At 39.6% G+C, this 22,982-nt stretch overlaps 1 protein-coding gene across 1 annotated transcript; it reads right to left on the bottom strand.

Annotated features, from left to right (window-relative positions):
- Nucleotides 1-10,314: 10,314 nt before the first annotated feature.
- On the bottom strand, nucleotides 10,315-22,761 carry LOC311110532 (polymeric immunoglobulin receptor-like; the record flags this gene model as incomplete). Its single annotated transcript, XM_084153042.1, has 6 exons — nucleotides 10,315-10,455; nucleotides 10,837-10,877; nucleotides 11,027-11,115; nucleotides 21,460-21,508; nucleotides 21,965-22,312; nucleotides 22,662-22,761. 6 exons carry the CDS (start codon nucleotides 22,759-22,761, stop codon nucleotides 10,315-10,317), a joined length of 768 nt encoding a protein of 255 aa, XP_084009168.1.
- Between the last annotated feature and the right edge of the window lie 221 nt (nucleotides 22,762-22,982).

Genomic DNA, 22,982 nt, shown 5'->3' with positions numbered 1-22,982 from the left:
ATAGGCCCCTCACTATGAGTCTTTGCCACTTTGAGTGTCATATTCCTATTTGACACCACTAAAATGAATGTCATCTATACAAATTTTTTAGTTAGCAAGCAAGCATACTAATTTTCTCTCACATGCTGACAGATGCAATCATGTTGATTACATTTGAGTTTGACACATGACTACAGTTTTCATTGAATTGTGGGTCATAACAACCCTGCATGTGATCAAAGTTGTTCACTCGCTCCCTCGAGCTAAATCGAGGGTCGAGGAGATAACTTTTGTGAATTGGACCGCCACTTCAGATGACAATCAAATTGCATCCGGTTTCGACGGGGATTCCCCTGAGGGAAAGTGGCTGACGCGAGGGCTGAGTGGGTAAATATTACTCGATTGGACCGCAGCCAGGATTTTAACAAAGCTTGAATGAATGAATGAATGAATGGATTTGCAGCAGGGAAAAAGACAGGGCATCTGACTAGGGCCAGGCATTTTGGTTGTTTTTTAGTGGGGGGGTGTTCTTTGACCAGTATTTCCAGCATTGTCCATTGGGTTTCCTGCAGGCAGAAAATACTAGGAAATGCTCATTAATTGACACAAGCTGTCTCCAATCAATCATTCAATGTCTGGTTGTGCGTGAGTGTTTGGTGGGGGGATAGCCAAACCAGGAGAAGCATAGCATACAAATCTTATTTGCACAAAGCCCATTATTTGGCAGGGAATACTAGATCAGTGATTCTACAACACTTTTCTCAAGCTAATGCTCTCCAACAGACTCAATCCCTGATCATCGGAGGTTATAAAATATGGAGCAATTAAGTTAAAGGGACGAGACTATGAATCAAACCAGAAAAGATCAAACATTTAAAATCACAACATTGCTTGAAAAAAGAGTGTGCCAATACCCCGCTGGGATGGTCTTTGCAGACAACAATATATTCTGCAAAACCTGTAATTTATCATTAGATTATAAATGGAAAGATAGTATAGACAGCCATATATATAAAACATTAAATACAAATAATGCTGTCTGAGAAGAATGCATCTACCTTAGAAGGTTGTGGAGGATATAACGAAACAGTCTCATCCTTACATAACAAGAGAACATCAATCAACAAAAATATTTCACATTGTATTCATTGTCTGTTCTTAACATATGTGTATGATAGGCATTTTTATGTCAGAAAATGTAGAGGGGGAAATGTAGACTATTTTCAGAACATAAATGGCTAGCTTATTTTCATTCGCTATAAAAATAACAACCCAACAACTTTTCCAACTCTTTTAAGACTACAGTATTTTAAGAGAGACGCTTCTGCGCCTCCACAAAGCACGCATAAAATAGCAGGTACTCTGAATGATTTTCTGACACTGTTGAATAGTTCACTGCCTGTAAATACACTGTATCAGCCAGAAGAACATTAACGTCTTCGCCCAGCTCTCCTACAAAATATGAAGAACATATTGGTCTTGTGTGTCAGTCTGTTATTATGGAAATGCGTTCTGTTTTTTTTTACCAGACTGCACTTATGTTCTTCAGGTGTGTTAATGAATGCAAGCATTTTGGGATTGTCAACATTTTCGAGAGGGATGTTGGCACTTGCAAAAGCCATATCCTCAGCATTTACGTTTCAACATGTATTTCTATAGCGAATGGAAATGGCTACTTTGTTCAGAATTAGGCTAGATTTTTTGATAAAATGCCTTTCATTCCCATATAATATTTATAACAGACTATAAATAAATGTAATATTGACGTTGATAATGTCCTTAACCTTATCAGTCCCGAGATCCCAGCATAAAATGGGCTTTTCATTTATCTGACTTTAGTTTATCTGCATGTCCAGCCCTTATATTTATCCTCACAATTAAGTGTTACTTTCTTTTCAAACAACCAGGGCTACAAGTAGGACACCCCTAAAAAAATTACATAAACAGCTTCATTCATGAGTTTTATTGACAAATATCAATACAAAAATAAGTTCAGCCAAAACAAAAACATAATCGAAATGAATTTATATGTATGCTGTAAGTACAGAAATTGTTTGCTCACTGGGAAATGAATACCAACTAGTCAGTGACAACTGTGTGGAGTTTGTGACAGCAACTACTGTATGTGAGCTTATTACACTATTATAGACACTAAGTCCTGGGATTTCCTCTGATCTTCTATATAGAATAACCCCTTACCCTCTAACGACTTGTGTAGCATGTGAGCATCATAAAGCAAAACATGTTCCATGTGCATGTTCATGAAAGTCTGAGCTTTCCATAGATAGCTTTTAATAGTTTGTAGCCATTCGGACTCTACAGATGTTTTTGTATAACAGACCCGTCTCTGGGCCCCTTCGGAATCCGCCCTTGTCTCACAAACACTGCTCTACCTCAGCCTCCATTAATCACACACACTGATATCTACGGATGTAGAGGAAATAGACAAATACAATGGTATAACCCAAAAGTATGTAGCTCAAACACACAATGTTTCAAATGGGTTAAGATAGGCTAATAATTTGGTGCATTAGGCTAAAGTGTAGGCTGCTGATGACAATAATTGTCGGCAAACAATACACTAGAAGTCAATCCACATGGTTTGGAATTTATTCTTGATTAATTGGATAATTACGTTAGATGTACCCATGACAATTAATTAACACATGGTGTGAGACGGTACTATATCTACCACTTGAGGTTGGATGATCAAAATATGGAAACAAATAAAACAAAATGCCTGGCCATATGAATACTGCCGACAAGATGAGTCCAATTTAATACAATTTGTGTTTCTATCTGACTTTGATCACCAGACCTGTGAGTTTCCTACAATACTCTGTACTGTTTGATCATTACATCATCATTCAACTAAAATCTAACTTAATTTACACTGAACATTTTACAAAGTAACACACAGCATGAATGATTCAAAGTTGCTTTTCTTTCCTAAGAGTGTTGTCCACATGATCCTGCCTTTTATTTTTTGACACTCAACTGTAGTTTTGATTTTTTTTGTGATCTAACTACCACACAATCCAAAGTAATAAGGTTGATATACAGTAGTAGTCTATCAAAGTAATCAGACCAATTATTTTACTAAATGTAACTTTGACTATAACTGCTGTTACAAAGTTAAACTTTGTAAACTTTTTCCACTACCACAAAAATACATTTCAAGCCCAACAACTTTACTTCATGTAAAGGTACCATCTAGGATATTGTGTTCATGTGTTCATCTGATATTCCTAGTTGATGATAATAGGTAGGGATGCAGCCTTCACAGGTGTTGCTGCTTATTCTTATTTTTACCTTTCAGTACTGCCGATCAATTCAATTCAAGTCAATATTCTGACAGAGCGATAAATCCTTCTAATGATTAGGTCATATTCTGTATGTTTCAAGCATAGTTATAATTTTTCCACCGCTCTGGTTTAAAACGCATGAATATCTGTGAGGCATAATCAGGTATTTCTTCAGTTAGTCATTTGATGCTATTTAGCATTGAGTTGCAAATTATATTGTGAACAGTAGAGTTTCTTTAAAAATGTTTATTAGCAAAGCATGAATATATTTAAACTATAAAGCTGGGAATTATAAATGGAACAGTATACCCAAGCTGTGACTTGTTACATTTCAGTTCCCACGGGGGGCCAGTATGAAAAATAATGTATGCACTCACTAACTGTGTCGCTCTGGATAAGAGCGTCTGCTAAATGAGTTAAATGTTATGTTAAAGTTAGAAATAACCATGAGGAAAGGGTTAGAGACACTTTCTGAAAGTATAATTCACATAAAACCATGAATAATCATGTACAGATAAAATAGTTAAAGACACACATCAAGTCTTTTTATTGTTAATGTGTGATGTTTAGACAGATTTTGGAGATATAATCATACAATGTGATACAATCTGATACATGTACAGTATGACCATACAACATGAAGGGCCAGATTGAAGATTTATAGCTGTTAGTCCCAGTGGGAATGAAACACTGAAATATAAAGGTTTATATCAAATAAATAATGACAGTTTTTAGCTTTTTTTTGTGTGTGTTCTCCTACTGAGAAAAATGGTGCAAGCATTGCACCTTTTGCAAACTGTTGGTAAATGTGTCCCTTGGTTGTTCCAAACAGACTTCTCTGGTTTCTACACACTCTCTGTATCATCATCATCATCATTGTCTTTCCCTGAACTTCACCACAGCAACGATGGTGCACAAGAGGAAGAGCAGTGCATTACCAGCTTTCAGCAGGTAGAAAAGTGTTTGTTCCAATCTGTGTAAAGAACATTGTTTTCACATGTAATTCTGAAACTTTTAGTCAGAAAGACAGTTTTTGGAGAGCAGGTGTACAGGGGACACTTCCTATTCCTAAAGACTTTCATACTTACCTATACTATGCCTTCATTCTCCAGGATACAATTGCATATCAAATTTTTATTTTCTAACCACTAACATCAGAGTTTTCATAATTTCAATTCAGAAGTGTCAAACTTAGAAGTGTCATCCACAGACCTTGTACAGGCAAGAACGTTTTTTTTATTTATTCGTAGAAAACATGCCATTTATCAATCCAATTTTCAGGCATCTATATTTAAATTGAGTTTAACATTAGTGGCGATCTTTTAGGGGTGTTTTTGTACACTTATGACACCTTCAAAAGGGGGGAGTAGATACATAAAGTATTTTGATTTCTAAACGGTAAAACAAATATGTATGAAAATACCCTCAAATAAAAGGTGACATGCTGTACTGTCGCCACACAAAAATGTGATCTCAAATCCAAAATGCTTGTGTATAGAGGCAAAATAAAAGTTTTAGCTTCACTATCCAAATACAGTTGAAGTCGGAAGTTTACATACACTTAAGTTGGAGTCATTAAAACTCGTTTTTCAACCACTCCACAAATTCCTTGTTAACAAACTATAGTTTTGGCAAGTCTGTTAGGGCATCTACTTTGTGCATTACACAAGTCATTTTTCCAACAATTGTTTACAGACAGATTATTTCACTTATAATTCACTATATCACAATTCCAGTGGGTCAGAAGTTTACATACACTAAGTTGACTGTGCCTTTAAACAGCTTGGAATATTCCAGAAAATGATGTCATGGCTTTAGAAGCTTCTGATAGGCTAATTGACATCATTTGAGTCAATTGGAGGTTACCTGTGGATGTATTTCAAGGCCTACCTTCAAACTCAGTGCCTCTTTGCTTGACATCATGGGAAAATCAAAATAAATCAGCCAAGACCTTAGAAAAAAAAGTCTGGTTCATCCTTGGGAGCAATTTCCAAACGCCTGAAGGTACCACGCTCATCGATACAAACAATACTATGCAAGTATAAACACCATGGGACCACACAGCCGTCATACCGCTCAGGAAGGAGACACGTTCTGTCTCCTAGAGATGAACGTACTTTGGTGCGAAAAGTGCAAATCAATCCCAGAACAACAGCAAAGGACCTTGTGAAGATGCTGGAGGAAACAGGTACAAAAGTATCTATATCCACAGTAAAACGAGTCCTATTTCGACATAACCTGAAAGGCCGCTCAGGAAGGAAGAAGCCACTGCTCCAAAACCACTTTAAAAAAGCCAGACTACGTTTTGCAACTGCACATGGGGACAAAGATCATAGTTTTTGGAGAAATGTCCTCTGGTCTGATAAAACAAAAATAGAACTGTTTGGCCATAATGACCATCGTTATGTTTGGAGGAAAAGGGGGTGGCTTGCAAGCCGAAGAACACCATTCCAACCGTGAAGCACGGGGATGGCAGCATCATGCTGTGGGGGTGCTTTGCTGCAGGAGGGACTGGTGCACTTCACAAAATAGATGGCATCATGAGGAAGGAAAATTATGTGGATATATTGAAGCAACACCTCAAGACATCAGTCAGGAAGTTAAAGATTGGTCTCAAATGGGTCTTCCAAATGGGCAATGACCCCAAGCATACTTCCAAAGTTGTGGCAAAATGGCTTAAAGACAACAAAGTCAAGGTATTGGAGTGGCCATCACAAAGCCCTGACCTCAATCCTATAGAAAATGTGTGGGCAGAACTGAAAAAGCGTGTGCGAGCAAGGAGGCCTCCAAACCTGACTCAGTTACACCAGCTCTGTCAGGAGGAATGGGCCAAAATTCATCAAACTTATTGTGGGAAGCTTGTGGAAGGCTACCTGAAACATTTGACCCAAGTTAAACAATTTAAAGGCAATGCTACCAAATACTAATTGAGTGTATGTAAACTTCTGACCCACTGGGAATGTGATGAAAGAAATAAAAGCTGAAATAAATAATTCTCTCTACTATTATTCTGACATTTCACATTCTTAGAATAAAGTGGTGATCCTAACTGAACTAAGACAGAGAATCTTTCTAGGATTAAATGTCAGGAATTGTGAAAAACTGAGTTTAAATGTATTTGGCTAAGGTGTATGTAAACTTCTGACTTCAACTGTATATAGGGGAGTGTGTACATATAGAGAAATGTATTGAATAAAGAAGAGAGAAGCAAAACACTTCTGCTACTTATTGATATAAACAGTTTAACCTTACCTGAGAGTCTGGAGAAAATGATAAGTAGGAGGGAGGGGGATATATATAAGGAACCATTTGTGGGTTTGGAGTCTGTATGTCTTGTGGTACTTATGCACAATCCTGTTTCAAGGTCTGAGGCACCAAATAAAATTACTCTATTTCCTAATCATCATAGACATCACTGATTATCTGTAATTCTCTTCCTGCTTCTGTTTGGGTGCCAATGCCCCCCTCAGTGGCAGATAGCAACAATAGCATTCAATAGGCTAGTTTTGACATAAGGCTCTTACTTAATATTCTTTAATTAAAATAGAACATTCAGGTTTATTCAGTTTATTTAGTTTTTATTCAAGAAACACACATGTACAGTTAAAGTGTCCACATGGACATGATTGTGACAGTTTAATACAAGTACAAGATGTTCAGTCTATAAAATATACAGATTAGGGAGTGAACGTTAATTATAATAAGGCTTTCATGGAGAAAATCGGACCTGTCGGATAAATGAAATTGGATGGCCCTCCCTTCAGCTAAATATGTTATACCTTAGAAAGAAAACAAGTGACCCTCCACAATAACCAAAATAATAATTAAAACAAAGTGGATAGCAGAGAACATGTCTACCGTTTACCGTCACTTCTTGGACAGACCAGAGCCTTAGATATCCAGTTTTAGAAACTGTTCTTCGTACTGTAAGCGTTACACGGCAATGCAGGAAGTTTGATAGAATACATGGCTGTGGGCCAGAAGGTTGTGGGTTCGCAGGCCACTGTGGACAAGTGTAGGGGGGGAAAGATCTCCTTTATCGTAAAAGTATTACATGAATCTATCATGGCATTTTCAGGTCCGTAGAAAAAGTAGCCTTTTATAAATATTTCATGCAATTCTATTTCATTTTAGCAGAATATTTTTTAATACCACACTAATTTCTGAAATTAAAGGATAAGAATGTTCATCTTATCATATTTATCCAATGCCAAATCAGTGGGTCTTGTTTGCAACAAAACTGTCCCTGTTTGCAAATAATTAAATCAGGAATCTGAGCATGGTAGTTTCAAAACTTTGGCACACCTTTCCACCTAAGACAGAGTAGGCCTACACTCTTAGAATTGCTTTTGCCATCTCAAACTTAAAAGGGTTATTCGGCTTTTGAAAAACCCTTTTTGGTTCCAAGTAGAATCCTTTTGAGTTCCATGTAGAACCCTTTACACAGAGGGTTCTACATGGAACCCAAAAGAGTTCTACCTGGAGCCAAAAAGGGTTCTACCTTGAACCAGAAAGGGTTCTCCTATGGCATAAGCCAAAGAACCCTTTTCGAACCCTTTTTTCTAAGTGTGTACCAACGCAGAAAAACTTTAATTGCTGACTACTCTTTTTCAGTGGATTAACCCAACGAGAGAAGTGTTTCCCTAAAAGCTTAAAGGGTTTAAACATCTTCTATTGTACAAAAAGTGAATAGCTTACTCAATTGATAGTGATAGAATAAGATGACCAAGCAAAGTCTATTTTTTGTCTCCTCAGCTATAGAAAGTTGTAGCTCAGCCTCTGAATGTCAAAGAAATTAAACAATGATACAGTATCCCCATATGCATCAGTATCACGTCTTTCCCGCGTATTTAACAGCTTGTTTCCAGGATAAAGCATTGCTGACAAAAGCGCTGTTATAGATCACTTTATATAATCTGATCCGTTTAATTTTCTTCAAAAACTTAGGCTAACAAGGGCTAGGCCTGTGCTTTTTGCCATTGTCTTTATGCCTATGGCATACCCTCTCATAGCCCCTCAATTTGAGTTTTGGTTTTAACTTAACAGTCAATCACTGACACAGAGGTAAGCTATTTAAGGAGCGTATGGTGGTTGGAGGAATTGACTGACAAATCTTTGGATATAGCAGCATATAGCCTAATTTCGTTTGTCAAACAGGTAGCCCTACCTCTTATTTCTAAACTAGGAAGAAATAGGCTCCAACACAAAGCCCTCTTGTTGTTTGTAAAGTCTAATTAAAATGAACAATGTTGAATTGAAGTAGCCTACATTCAGCACAATGAGCTGTCCATTTCTGTTTGTTTGTGTCGCAGCATCTGCTTCAAGTTTCAGCAGCCCAATGTAAAATACTCCAATCTGGTTTTGTGAGGTCAATAACTCTGATAAATATATAATGGGCAAGAAACTTTTAGTTTTTAATCAAATCAATTGTAGTAGTAGCAAGCTATCAAAGTTGACCTCCGGTCCTCCTCATCTTAGCGCTCTCCTTCTCAAAAAGAAAGGCCTATTCAAAACAAAAATGTAGGAAGAAGCCTTTGACTCTCCTCCTGAACTGCCACTGAAGGCCTACACAGCATAACCATTGGTTAGGCAGCACAAAAAAAATGATTTGATCAGCAAGAGCAGAGCATGCTGGGTCTCAGGGTTGGAATATCCATTGCAATGTGGAATGCAGCCTAGTTTTATTTACACCATCCGAGCAGCTGCGGTATCTTGCTCTGTGCTTCTCTGAGCATGCACTTCAAAGCCTATGGCCTATATGCTATGGATAATTTGATTGAGACTACACTAAATAGCCTATAAGAGCACCTGATATTGTGCGTCCAGCGGAAAAACTGAAATGAGGGGCGGCATCGGGCACACAACGATATATAGCCTAAGAAGCAACTAATTCTAAAACACTGTGAAATATTGAAATGTAATCAATTACAAATTACATGACCCTCCCCTGGACTCGATAAAAAAATTACTAAACCCTCCCCTTGACGGAAATTGAAAAAGCATAACCCTCCCCCACTTCCCTCCACGTAACCATTATGTAAATTACGATTCATCCTTTAAAAATAAAAACAGAACAAGAAAATATTAAGGACAAAGGGTTGGGGCAGGGGGTGACAAATAAAATAACATTATATGTTTTACTGTCAGTCTGGACACTTTTGTTCTGATGCCCTAGTACACTGAGATCCTCCAGTATTTTCCCCCAAAAGCTCATCTGGTTCTTTGTGACCAAGGATTTTATTCAGTCACTGCTCTGCTGCTACCCCCTGCTGGAGAGAAAGTCAACCTTCAGTCACTCACTTAAAACCACAATCTGTTTGCAGTATGGTTTCCTACTGGATTCACAATCATAGCAACATGCTGTCAGATGCAGTTAAAGGATGACAGCAAATGAAAAGGCAAACATGCTGCATGACTGAAGAGTTATGTTATGTTTATGCTTTATACAGACCTATCTCTGGTGTGGGGCCACTGTGCTGTAGACCACATCATCTGGTTCTGCTGCCTGTTAGAGAGGAGGAACACACACACACAGTTGTAATGTTGATATACAGCACCTTCTGTATTGACACAGTACACAGTAGACACATACAGGTATGAATAAGTTAAGCAAATCATCAACACAATAGAGCAGCTTTTTATGTGGGCCTACATTTGGTTGGGTCTTGTTCTTGGTGACCAAGGTGCTGTATGTCACTGCATCATCCGGAAATGGGTCCTGCTGCTAGACAGTTACACAGGAAGTTATTCAGAAAACATTTACATTCATTTTGAATCCACTGTTCATTCTACAACACATCAGAGCTGCAAATTCAATTTCTGCTTTTCAAGACAGAAAACATTTTCTATAAGACTAACCATGCTTATATGTTCATTTAGTTTAATGTTTACCCTTTGTGCTTTCCTGTGCTGCATAGGAATCACAGTGCTGTACAAGTCAACATGTCTCTCAGGGTTTAAGCCCTGTGTGATGGAGGAGCGAGAGCAACATGATCACATCAACTCAGAGATAGACAGACAGTGTGGACTTTCACTTTGAGTTGGTTTGCAGAGGGTTTAGGTTGTGTTGAAGGGGGGTTGGGTCAAAGGGGTTTGGTTTAACCTGTTGTGTTGCTCCTCTGATGTGGCTCACAGTGCTGTAGGTAATGTCCTGCTCAGGGTCAGCAGACTGCTGAAGGAATGAAACACAAACCTTCTTTACAAACTGTTTTACCATATGCCATAGAAGGATACTGCATGCATACTGACATGAATTAGAATATTTTTTGCAGTTTCACTTTTCTCCAATGATAACACAAAATGTGTTATTGTTCAAGTGTCAATAGTTGTGGTGTGAGATGTGAGGAAGTCTGTTCTGGTCAAAGATGCATACTTAGTGCATGACTAAATGAAAAATAAAAGTGATATTTAAACTGTTTACTTTAATATTACACATAAGAGATCGGGTTGATTTAAAATGTTAGTTATAACTAACTATTAATCAAAGAGAACCCTAGAATATCAAGAAGAGAAAGGAACAGATGAGTGAGAAGATAACATGATCATAGCTTACTACTGAGGTGTTTGGTGGTTGGCCCTTTGCCTTCTTGTCCTCTGGAATAAAGAAAATAGGATGTTGGTACTAATGATCTTTGATGTCAAACCTTTCATTTGTAGTAGCAACTGTCCTGTATTTATTATATTCTGCAAATCACAGTCGTAAACATTATACACATTTTAACATAATTAAAACAAATACTTACTATGTTTTCTCAACATCTTCCATGTGACCAAGGTACCAGCTATCACCACCCCCAACAGGCTCAGAGGAATGAGCAGGACTACCAGCAAACTGGAATATAAAATACAATAAATTAGAATAGAATATTTAGATAATCACAGTCATTGATCTACATGTCATAGGCATAATTTTTGTTTGAACTGTTGCGACACACATTTCTTATATATGTCACAGGACACACACAAAGATATCTAACCATGGGGAAGTGGTAAATGTTTAAGCAAGAACATTTAAAGCAAGTGTTTCATTTTGTATACAATCTTCTATATCTGAAAATGAAATAGACATTTATTTATAATTTGGGGAATTAAAAGTATTCTTGTTAACCCAGACACCTGTCTCTAGCCTTGCTAGTCACAGGCAGGGGCAGACTTAAAGATTTGAAGGCCCCAGACAGAGGCCAGTCTGGGTTTTATAGTAAAGACATGTAACTTAACTGTAAAAATGTTTTAATGTGCCATGAACCTGTTTTCATCTGATTGTCAAACAAATCATATTAAAAAGTATGTTACCTTCGCACCTTCTCCAGCATCCGAACAGTGCACTGTGCACCCGCCAACTTCCCTTGTGGCTGAAACTATCTCAACGGAGAAAGCATCCGAGCAAGCGAAACAGCTCCCCTCTGTCTTACTATATGTACTTCATGTACACTATATACAGTAAACAAAAGTATGTGGACACCCCTTCAAATTAGTGTATTCGGCTAATTCAGCCACACCCCATTGCTTACAGGTGTATAAAATCGAGCCCACAGCCATGCAATCTCCATAAACAAACATTGCCTTACTGAAGAGCTCAGTGACTTTCAATGTGGCACCATCATACTGTAGGATGCCACCATTCCAACAAGTCAGTTTGTCACATTTCTGCCCTGCTAGAGCTGCTCCGGTTAACTATAAGTGCTGTTATTGTGAAGTAGAAATGTCTAGGATCAACAACGGCTCAGCCGCAAAATGGTAGGCCACACAAGCTCATAGAACAGGACCGCCGAGTGCTGAAGCATGTAGCATGTAAAAATCGTCTGTCCTCGGTTACAACACTCACTAACAAGGTCCAAACTGCCTCTGGAAGCAACGTCAGCACAATAAATGTTCGTCGGGAGCTTCATGAAATGGGTTTCTATGGCCGAGCAGCCGCACACAAGCTTAAGATCACCATGCGCAATGCCAAGCGTCGGCTGGAGTGGTGTAAAGCTCGCCACCATTGGACTCTGGAGTAGTGGAAACACTATCTCTTGAGTGATGAATCACGCTTCACCATCTGGCAGTCCGATGGACGAATCTGGGTTTGGCGGATGCCAGGAGAACGATACCTGCCCCAATGCATAGTGCCAGCTGTAAAGTTTGGTGGATGAGGTATGATGGTCTGGGGCTGTTTTTCATGGTTCGGGCTAGGCCCCTTAGTTCCAGTGAAGGGAAATCTTAAAACTACAGCATACAATGACATTCTAGATCAGGGGTGTCAAACGTACGGCCTGCGGGCCGGATCAGGCCCGCAAACGGGTTTAATCCGGCCCGCGAGATGATTTTGAAAAAAAATATATAAAAAATAATAATTTTAATAAAATAAACTGCTGTTCCATTTGCGTCCACTGGATGGCGCAATAGCAATTGTGTTAAGCAAGCAAACTGTTTATACCGGGGCAGAGCAAGTAGGTCAAGCACGTGCAGCCAATGAGCTACTTTGTTTTGCCCGCGATATTTATTACGGCTTCTACTTTTAACATTATGTGCTTTGGCACCCTCATTGCCCCAATATGTCTCTGTCAAAAAAGAGAAAAGTGGACGCAGAGTGCAGAGTGTTCCAAGAAAAATGGTCATCCTATTTAATCACGGAATTGAATGGGAAAGCTGTATGTTTGGTGTGTTCAGAGCATGTTGCAGTGCTGAAAGAATATAACCTTCGTCGCCACTATGTGAGTCTTCATGCCGACAAATATGACAACTTTCAAGGACAGCGGAGATGAGAGAAGGTGAATGAACTGTTGGCGGGTCTGAAGAAACAGCAGTCTGTGTTTACTCACAGCCGAGACATCAGTGACGCTGCAGTGAAAGCTAGCTACCTCATTGCTAATGAAATCGCAGTGGCTTCAAAACCATTTAGTGAGGGTGAATTTGTAAAAACATGCATGATGAAGGCAGCGGAGATTGTGTGCCCTGAAAAGCGGCAGGCTTTTGCAAATATCAGCCTGACAAGAAACACAGTTGCAGACAGGATTTCCGATCTTTCAGTGGATTTAGACAGCCAGTTGAAGCAAAAAGTAAAGTAATTTATTGTGTTTTCGGTTGCAATTGATGAAAGCACGGACATTACAGATGTTGCACAACTGGCCATTTTTTCATCCGCGGAGTTGATGACACATTGACCGTCACCGAGGAGTTTGTGGAGTTGGTGCCGATGACAGATACAACGACAGCAGCTGATATTTTTACCGCACTCGTCGGTGCGCTGGACAGGGTCGGAGTGGACTGGTCCCGCGCTGTCAGCCTGGCTACAGATGGTGCGCCCTCAATGATCGAGAAAAAAGCAGGCGTTGTGACAAAGTTCAGAGAGAAAGTGCAATGTGCAAATGGAGGACGTGATTTTTTGACTTTTCACTGTATTTTGCACCAGGAGGCTTTGTGTTGCAAGTCATTAAAGATGGATAACGTCATGAAGGTGGTCATCCAAACTGTTAATTTCATCCGATCCAGAAGCCTGATCCCCCGTCAGTTTGACAGCCTTCTCAGAGAGAAAGACCACATCTATGGCCTGCCATACCACACTGAGGTAAGATGGTTAAGCCGAGGTGCTGTGCTGAGGCGTTTCTTTGATTTACGAGAAGAAATTGAACAGTTCATGGAAGAAAAGGGCAAACCAGTGTTAGAATTTCATTCCGCAAAATGGATGCCGGACCTTGCATTTATGGTGGATAACTTGAACAAACAGCTGCAAGGGCGCAACAAAGTTGTCACGCAGTATTATGACAGCATACGTTCTTTCAAGTTGAAGCTGTCATTGTGGGAGACGCAACTTGCCGGTGGTGATGCAGCTCACTTCCCCTGTCTGAAAAATGTGTGCGCGACCCAACATGTGGCAGACATGAAGCGGTTCAAAGATAAAATAACTGGACTGTTACGGGAGTTTGAGCAACGCTTTCAGATTTATGTTTATATGTTTTTATGTTGATGTGCTATTGTTTTTAATTGATTTTATTTTATTTGTATATTTAACCTATTCTTGACTCTGTGGTTCTTGCACTTGTTTGGGGAACAGGATTTCATTATTTTTATCTACATTTCTGCCTGAGAAATGACACCCTGATATAGTTCTGTGATCTGTGATATACTTCTGTGAATCACTGAGGCATTGTGTGTTTGTGTGTTCTTTGTCCTCAGAACTTTCAAATAACTTGAGGTGTTTTATGATTAAAAGTGATGTTGTGCTTTTGGACACTGTCCTCAGGCTCCAGCTTTATGTTTATGTGTTTTTATGTTGATGTGCTATTGTTTTTAATTGATTTTATTTTATTTGTATATTTAACCTATTCTTGACTGTGGTTCTTGCACTTGTTTGGGGAACAGGATTTCATTATTTTTATCTACATTTCTGCCTGAGAAATGACACCCTGATATAGTTCTGTGATCTGTGAAACAGTTCTGTTAATCACTGAGGCATTGTGTGTTTGTGTGTTCTTTGTCCTCAGAACTTTCAAATAACTTGAGGTGTTTTATGATTAATAGTGATGTTGTGCTTTTGGACACTGTCCTCAGGCTCCAGCTTTATGTTTATATGTTTTTATGTTGATTTGCTATTGTTTTTAATTGATTTGATTTGATTTGTATATTTAACCTATTCTTGACTCTGTGGTTCTTGCACTTGTTTGGGGAACAGGATTTCATTATTTTTATCTACATTTCTGCCTGAGAAATGACACCCTGATATAGTTCTGTGATCTGTGAAACAGTTCTGTTAATCACTGAGGCATTGTGTGTTTGTGTGTTCTTTTTCTTTAGAATTTTCAAATAAACTTGACGTGTTTTATGATTAATAGTGATGTTGTGCTTGTACTATTTTGGAAACACTGTCCTCAGGCTCCAGCTTTATGTTGTATGTTGATCGTATTAAAACAAAGAAAACAATCTGAAGTTGTTGTTTTTAAGTTATATATACCATGATTTTTCCGGTCCGGCCCACTTGGGAATAGATTTTCCTCCATGTGGCCCCTGAGCTAAAATGAGTTTGACACCCCTGTTCTAGATGATTCTGTGCTTCCAACTTTGTGACAACAGTTTGGGGAAGGCATTCTCCTGTTTCAGCATGACAATGCCCCTGTGCACAAAGCGAAGTGCATACAGAAATGGTTTGTTGAGATCGGTGTGGAAGAACTTGACTGGCCTGCACAGAGCCCTGACCTCAACCCCATCAAACACCTTTGGGATTAATTGGAACGCCGACTGCGAGCAAGGCCTAATCACCCAACATCAGTGCCCGACCTCACTAATGCTCTTGTGGCTAAATGGAAGCATTTCCCCGCAGCAATGTCCTACATTTAGTGGAAAGCCTTCCCAGAGAGTAGAGACTGTTATAGCAGCAAAGAAGGGACCAACTCCATTTTAATGTCATTGATTTTGGAATGAGATGCTCGATGAGCACGTGTCCACATACATTTGGTCATGTAGTGTATCTGATGTTGTCTGGCCAAAAAGATATGACATGTCATACTCTTTTTGGCCAGACCGCATCAGATACATGGGCTACACATACACTGAGTGTACAAAACATTAGGAACACCTGCTCTTTCATTGACATAGACTGACCAGGTGAATCCAGGTGAAAGCAATGATCCCTTATTGATGTCACTTGTTAAATCCACTTCATCAGTGTAGATGAAGGGGAGGAGACAGGTTAAAGAAGGATTTCCTACTAAGCTAACATATGGAATTGTTTTAAGATGGTCATACCAAGGATCATCTAGCTATTTAATTTAGAATTTTAGGACCCCTTTAGGTATATATAACAAAAAACTTTTAAACAATTATTTGATAAATTATTGAATTTGATCTTTACTACCATAGCCAATAGAAACGCATTGAATAACACATCCATAAACCGCAAAACAGACAGTCAAAAAATAAATCATAAGGAATAAGGTTTTGAAGTCTCTTTCCTATATCTACAGTGCATTCGGAAAGCATTCAGACCCCTTGACTTTTTCCACATTTTGTTACGTTACAGACTTGGATTAAATTGTTTTTTCCCCTCATCAATCTAAACCAGGGGTGTCAAACGTACGGCCCGCGGGCCGGATCAGGCCCGCAAACGGGTTTAATCCGGCCCGCGAGATGATTTTGAAAAAAATAATAAAAAATAATAAAAAAATTCAATAAAATAAAATGCTGTTCCAATTGTGTCCACTGGATGGCGCAATAGCAATTGTGTTAAGCAAGCAAACTGTTTATACCGGGGCAGAGCAAGTAGGTCAAGCACGTGCAGCCAATGAGCTACTTTGTTTTGCCCGCGATATTTATTACGACTTTTAACATTATGTGCTTTGGCACCCTCATTGCCCCAATATGTCTCTGTCAAAAAAGAGAAAAGTGGACGCAGAGTGCAGAGTGTTCCAAGAAAAATGGTCATCCTATTTAATCACGGAATTGAATGGGAAAGCTGTATGTTTGGTGTGTTCAGAGCATGTTGCAGTGCTGAAAGAATATAACCTTCGTCGCCACTATGTGAGTCTTCATGCCGACAAATATGACAACTTTCAAGGACAGCGGAGATGAGAGAAGGTGAATGAACTGTTGGCGGGTCTGAAGAAACAGCAGTCTGTGTTTACTCACAGCCGAGACATCAGTGACGCTGCAGTGAAAGCTAGCTACCTCATTGCTAATGAAATCGCAGTGGCTTCAAAACCATTTAGTGAGGGTGAATTTGTAAAAACATGCATGATGAAGGCAGCGGAGATTGTGTGCCCTGAAAAGCGGCAGGCTTTTGCAAATATCAGCCTGACAAGAAACACAGTTGCAGACAGGATTTCCGATCTTTCAGTGGATTTAGACAGCCAGTTGAAGCAAAAAGTAAAGTCATTTATTGCGTTTTCGGTTGCAATTGATGAAAGCACGGACATTACAGATGTTGCACAACTGGCCATTTTTTCATCCGCGGAGTTGATGACACATTGACCGTCACCGAGGAGTTTGTGGAGTTGGTGCCGATGACAGATACAACGACAGCAGCTGATATTTTTACCGCACTCGTCGGCGCGCTGGACAGGGTCGGAGTGGACTGGTCCCGCGCTGTCAGCCTGGCTACAGATGGTGCGCCCTCAATGATCGGGAATAAAGCAGGCGTTGTGACAAAGTTCAGAGAGAAAGTGCAATGTGCAAATGGAGGACTTTACTTTTTGACTTTTCACTGTATTTTGCACCAGGAGGCATTGTGTTGCAAGTCATTAAAGATGGATAACGTCATGAAGGTGGTCATCCAAACTGTTAATTTCATCCGATCCAGAAGCCTGATCCCCCGTCAGTTTGACAGCCTTCTCAGAGAGAAAGACCACATCTATGGCCTGCCATACCACACTGAGGTAAGATGGTTAAGCCGAGGTGCTGTGCTGAGGCGTTTCTTTGATTTACGAGAAAAAATTGAACAGTTCATGGAAGAAAAGGGCAAACCAGTGTTAGAATTTCATTCCGCAGAATGGATGCCGGACCTTGCATTTATGGTGGATAACTTGAACAAACAGCTGCAAGGGCGCAACAAAGTTGTCACGCAGTATTATGACAGCATACGTTCTTTCAAGTTGAAGCTGTCATTGTGGGAGACGCAACTTGCCGGTGGTGATGCAGCTCACTTCCCCTGTCTGAAAAATGTGTGCGCGACCCAACATGTGGCAGACATGAAGCGGTTCAAAGATAAAATAACTGGACTGTTACGGGAGTTTGAGCAACGCTTTCAGATTTATGTTTATATGTTTTTATGTTGATGTGCTATTGTTTTTAATTGATTTTATTTTATTTGTATATTTAACCTATTCTTGACTCTGTGGTTCTTGCACTTGTTTGGGGAACAGGATTTCATTATTTTTATCTACATTTCTGCCTGAGAAATGACACCCTGATATAGTTCTGTGATCTGTGAAACAGTTCTGTTAATCACTGAGGCATTGTGTGTTTGTGTGTTCTTTTTCTTTAGAATTTTCAAATAAACTTGACGTGTTTTATGATTAATAGTGATGTTGTGCTTGTACTATTTTGGAAACACTGTCCTCAGGCTCCAGCTTTATGTTGTATGTTGATCGTATTAAAACAAAGAAAACAATCTGAAGTTGTTGTTTTTAAGTTATATATACCATGATTTTTCCGGTCCGGCCCACTTGGGAATAGATTTTCCTCCATGTGGCCCCTGAGCTAAAATGAGTTTGACACCCCTGATCTAAACACAATAATTGTTTCCCTCATCAATCTACACACAATATCTCATAATGACAAAGCAGAAACAGGCTTTTAGAAATGTTTGGAAATTTTAAACTGAACTATAACATTTATATAATTATTCATACCCTTTTCATGCTTCACCGTAGGTATGGTGCCTGGTTTCCTCCAGACGTGACACTTTTCAGGCCAAAGTGTTCAATCTTGGTTTCATCAGACCAGTGAATCTTCTTTCTTATGGTCTGAGAGTCCTTTAGGTGCCTTTTAGCAAACTCCATGCGGGCTGTCATGTGCCTTTTACTCAGGAGTGGCATCCGTCTGGCCACTATACCATAAAGGCCTGATTGGTGGAGTGCTGCAGACATGGTTGTCCTTCTGGAAGGTTCTCCCATCTCCACAGAGGAACTCTGGAGCTCTGGCAGAGTGACCATTGGGTTCTTGGTCACCTCCCTGACCAAGGCCCTTCTCCCCTGATTGCTCAGTTTGGCAGGGGAGCCAGCTCTAGGAAGAGTATTGGTGGTTCCAAACTTTTTCCATTTAAGAATGATGGAGGCCTCTGTGTTCTTGGGGACCTTCAATGCTGCAGAAATGTTTTGGTACCCTTCCCCAGAGCTGTGCCTCGACACAATCCTGTCTCAGAGCTCTACGGACAATTCCTTCGACCTCATGGCTGGGTTTTTGCTCTGACATGCATAGTCAACTGTAAGACCTTGTATAGACAGGTGTGTGCCTTTCCAAATCATGTCCAATCAATTGAATTTACCACAGGTGGACTCCAATCAAGTTGTAGAAACATCTCAAGAATGATCAATGGAAACATAGCAAAGGGTCTGAATACTTATGTAAATAAGGTATTTCTGTTTTATTTTACTTCATACATTTGCAAAAATGTCTAAACACCTGTTTCAATTTGTCATTATGGGGTATTGTGTGTAGATTGATGAGGATTTGTTTTGATCCATTTTAGAATAAGGCTGTAACATAACAAAATGTGGAAAAAGTCAAGGGGTCTGAATAATTTCCAAATGCACTGTATATACAGTGGGGGAAAAAAGTATTTAGTCAGCCACCAATTGTGCAAGTTCTCCCACTTAAAAAGATGAGAGAGGCCTGTAATTTTTATCATAGGTACACGTCAACTATGACAGATAAATTGAGAAAAATAATCCAGAAAATCACATTGTAGGATTTTTTATGAATTTATTTGCAAATTATGGTGGAAAATAAGTATTTGGTCACCTACAAACAAGCAAGATTTCAGGCTCTCTCAGACCTGTGACTTCTTCTTTAAGAGGCTCCTCTGTCCTCCACTCATTACCTGTATTAATGGCACCTGTTTGAACTTGTTATCAGTATTAAAGACACCTGTCCACAACCTCAAACAGTCACACTCCAAACTCCACTATGGCCAAGACCAAAGAGCTGTCAAAGGACACCAGAAACAAAATTGTAGACCTGCACCAGGCTGGGAAGACTGAATCTGCAATAGGTAAGCAGCTTGGTTTGAAGAAATCAAATGTGGGAGCAATTATTAGGAAATGGAAGACATACAAGACCACTGATAATCTCCCTCGATCTGGGGCTCTACACAAGATCTCACCCCGTGGGGTCAAAATGATCACAAGCAAAAATCCCAGAACCACACGGGGGGACCTAGTGAATGACCTGCAGAGAGCTGGGACCAAAGTAACAAAGCCTACCATCAGTAACACACTACGCCGCCAGGGACTCATATCCTGCAGTGCCATACGTGTCCCCCTGCCTAAGCCAGTACATGTCCAGGCCCGTCTGAAGTTTGCTAGAGTGCATTTGGATGATCCAGAAGAGGATTGTGAGAATGTCATATGGTCAGATGAAACCAAAATATAACTTTTTGGTAAAAACTCAACTCGTCGTGTTTGGAGGACAAAGAATGCTGAGTTGCATCCAAAGAACACCATACCTACTGTGAAGCATGGGGGTGTAAACATCTTGCTTTGGGGCTGTTTTTCTGCAAAGGGACCAGGACGACTGATCCATGTAAAGGAAAGAATTAATGGGGCCAGGTATCGTGAGATTTTGAGTGAAAACCTCCTTCCATCAGCAAGGGCATTGAAGATGAAACGTGGCTGGGTCTTTCAGCATGACAATGATCCCAAACACACCGCCCGGGCAACGAAGGAGTGGCTTCGTAAGAAGCATTTCAAGGTCCTGGAGTGGCCTAGCCAGTCTCCAGATCTCAACCCCATAGAAAATCTTTGGAGGGAGTTGAAAGTCCGTGTTGCCCAGCGACAGCCCCAAAACATCACTGCTCTAGAGGAGATTTGCATAGAGGAATGGGCCAAAATACCAGCAACAGTGTGTGAAAACCTTGTGAAGACTTACAGAAAACGTTTGACCTGTGTCATTGCCAACAAAGGGTATATAACAAAGTATTGAGAAACTTTTGTTATTGACCAAATACTTATTTTCCACCATAATTTGCAAATAAATTAATTAACAATCCTACAATGTGATTTTCTGGAATTTTTTTTCTCATTTTGTCTGTCATAGTTGACATGTACCTATGATGAAAATTACAGACCTCTCTCATCTTTATAAGTGGGAGAACTTGCACAATTGGTGGCTGACTAAATACTTTTTCCCCCCACTGTATATATATATATATATATATATATATATATATATATATATTAGTATATATATTTTTTAAATTGTACCAAGGCCCCTTGATGATGTGAGGCCTGAGGCAATTGCCTCTTCTGCCTAATGGTAAATTTGCCACTTGTCACAGATGCCCCCACACCCTTGCAGTGTCACCAACCATTTGGATGACTATTAAATATACATGCCATTTAGCAGATGCTTTTATCCATGCGTGCATACAGTTTTTGTATGGGTGGTCCCGGGAATCGAACTTGGCTTTACAAGCACCATGCTCTACCAACTGAGCTACAAAGGACCATTAAAGTGAGGGATATGCAGCAGACTGAATACTGACCTCTGGATCCTTTCCTGTCGCTTCTCGTCAGTTCCCCCATTGTTCTGGTCTGTAACAGAAGGGGTGACTGTGGGCTGAGAAGTGTTAGACTCAGCACCGGTTACTGAAGTTTGGTGAGTGGTTGGAGCTTTTGTTGCTGTGAGAGACAGAAATGATATAGTAGCTTCAATACATTCAAATTAATAAACCAGGTAATTGGGATGTTGATTGAAACTAATCACTATCATGCTTTCTTAGCGAATGTGTGACATGCATTAAAATCCAATTCTCATCATTTTCAGTATTCATTTCAAATGTAGATGGTAGATATTATGAAAAAGTTCTAAAAAGAAGATTCATTTTCTTAATGACTTTTAACATGACTGATAGGATCATCTCAAGAGAATGCGTGGTCAACATATTTCCACTTTGTTTTAGAAAAGGCCTTTCAATGTTCCTTAATCTCTAACAACAATGGATAAATAACAGGGAATCATACTTGGTTATGGGATTGCGCTGTACTTACTCCTGATGTAGGTGGTGGTGGTGATGGTGGTGGTACTTTGTGCTATCGTTTTTTGATTGACAGTGATATGAACAGGCATCTGTAGGTCTCCCACTGCACACCAGTACCAGCCTGTATTCTCCCTGTCCAGTCCACTCATAGTCACGATCATTACTTTTTTTCCATTGGTGGAAATCCGCTTTAATTTCACTGATGCTCCTGCATCTAAAGTCTCAGATTCCTTCACACAAGAGCCACCCATCCTGCACCACCTCATATCTCCAGTGTTAATATAGCTACAATTGACAGTGACACTCTGTCCTTCAACTCCAGTCACATGTTGTTGGTCCACATAGAGTCCTGGTGTACCTGGACAGTGAGGGGATTTGAAGGGTCAACATTTGTGTCAATGTCAAATAATCCTCATACAAGATGTATGTCTGAGTACATGTTTGGTCATCTTAAAAAGGTAAATCTAGATCATATATAGTATAATAAAAATATACTGTATACCATTTAGCAGATACTGTTATCCTAAGGAACTTACAGTCATGCGTGCATACATTTTACATATGTTTTGAATACAATTATGAGGCCAGTGTGTGTCAGATTATTGGGGGAAATTCAGCTGCTAATCTAAACCAATTATACATGGTATTACTAAACTCACTAGATAGTATTTTAATGAGCAGAGAGGTGAGTAGTGTTTGGATCTTACCTGTGGTAACTGACAGAGACAGATATGTCTTTTCATCTGGTCCAAATTTCTCCACAGCACACCAGAAATAGTCAGAGACCACTGGTTGCAGATTATTCATGGTCAAAGTGAAGATACTCGTAGTAACATTATCAGAGATGGACAACCAATCAGATGTACTCTTAGGCTTAGTACACATTTGAGTAGAGCAATACAAGAACTTATGTCCCTTACACCAGTATTTCACATGGTTTCTATATCTCTGATCATAGAGACATGGGATGGTGATGGAGCCTCCTTTCTTTACAGTCACATGGCTCACTGTGGACACACTCTGTATAC

The sequence above is a fragment of the Coregonus lavaretus genome (assembly GCF_964263955.1).
Source record: "Coregonus lavaretus genome assembly, chromosome: 36".
NCBI lineage: Eukaryota > Metazoa > Chordata > Actinopteri > Salmoniformes > Salmonidae > Coregonus > Coregonus lavaretus.
The sequence above is the reverse complement of the archived record's forward strand: the minus strand, read 5'-3'. Positions and strand labels throughout refer to the sequence as shown.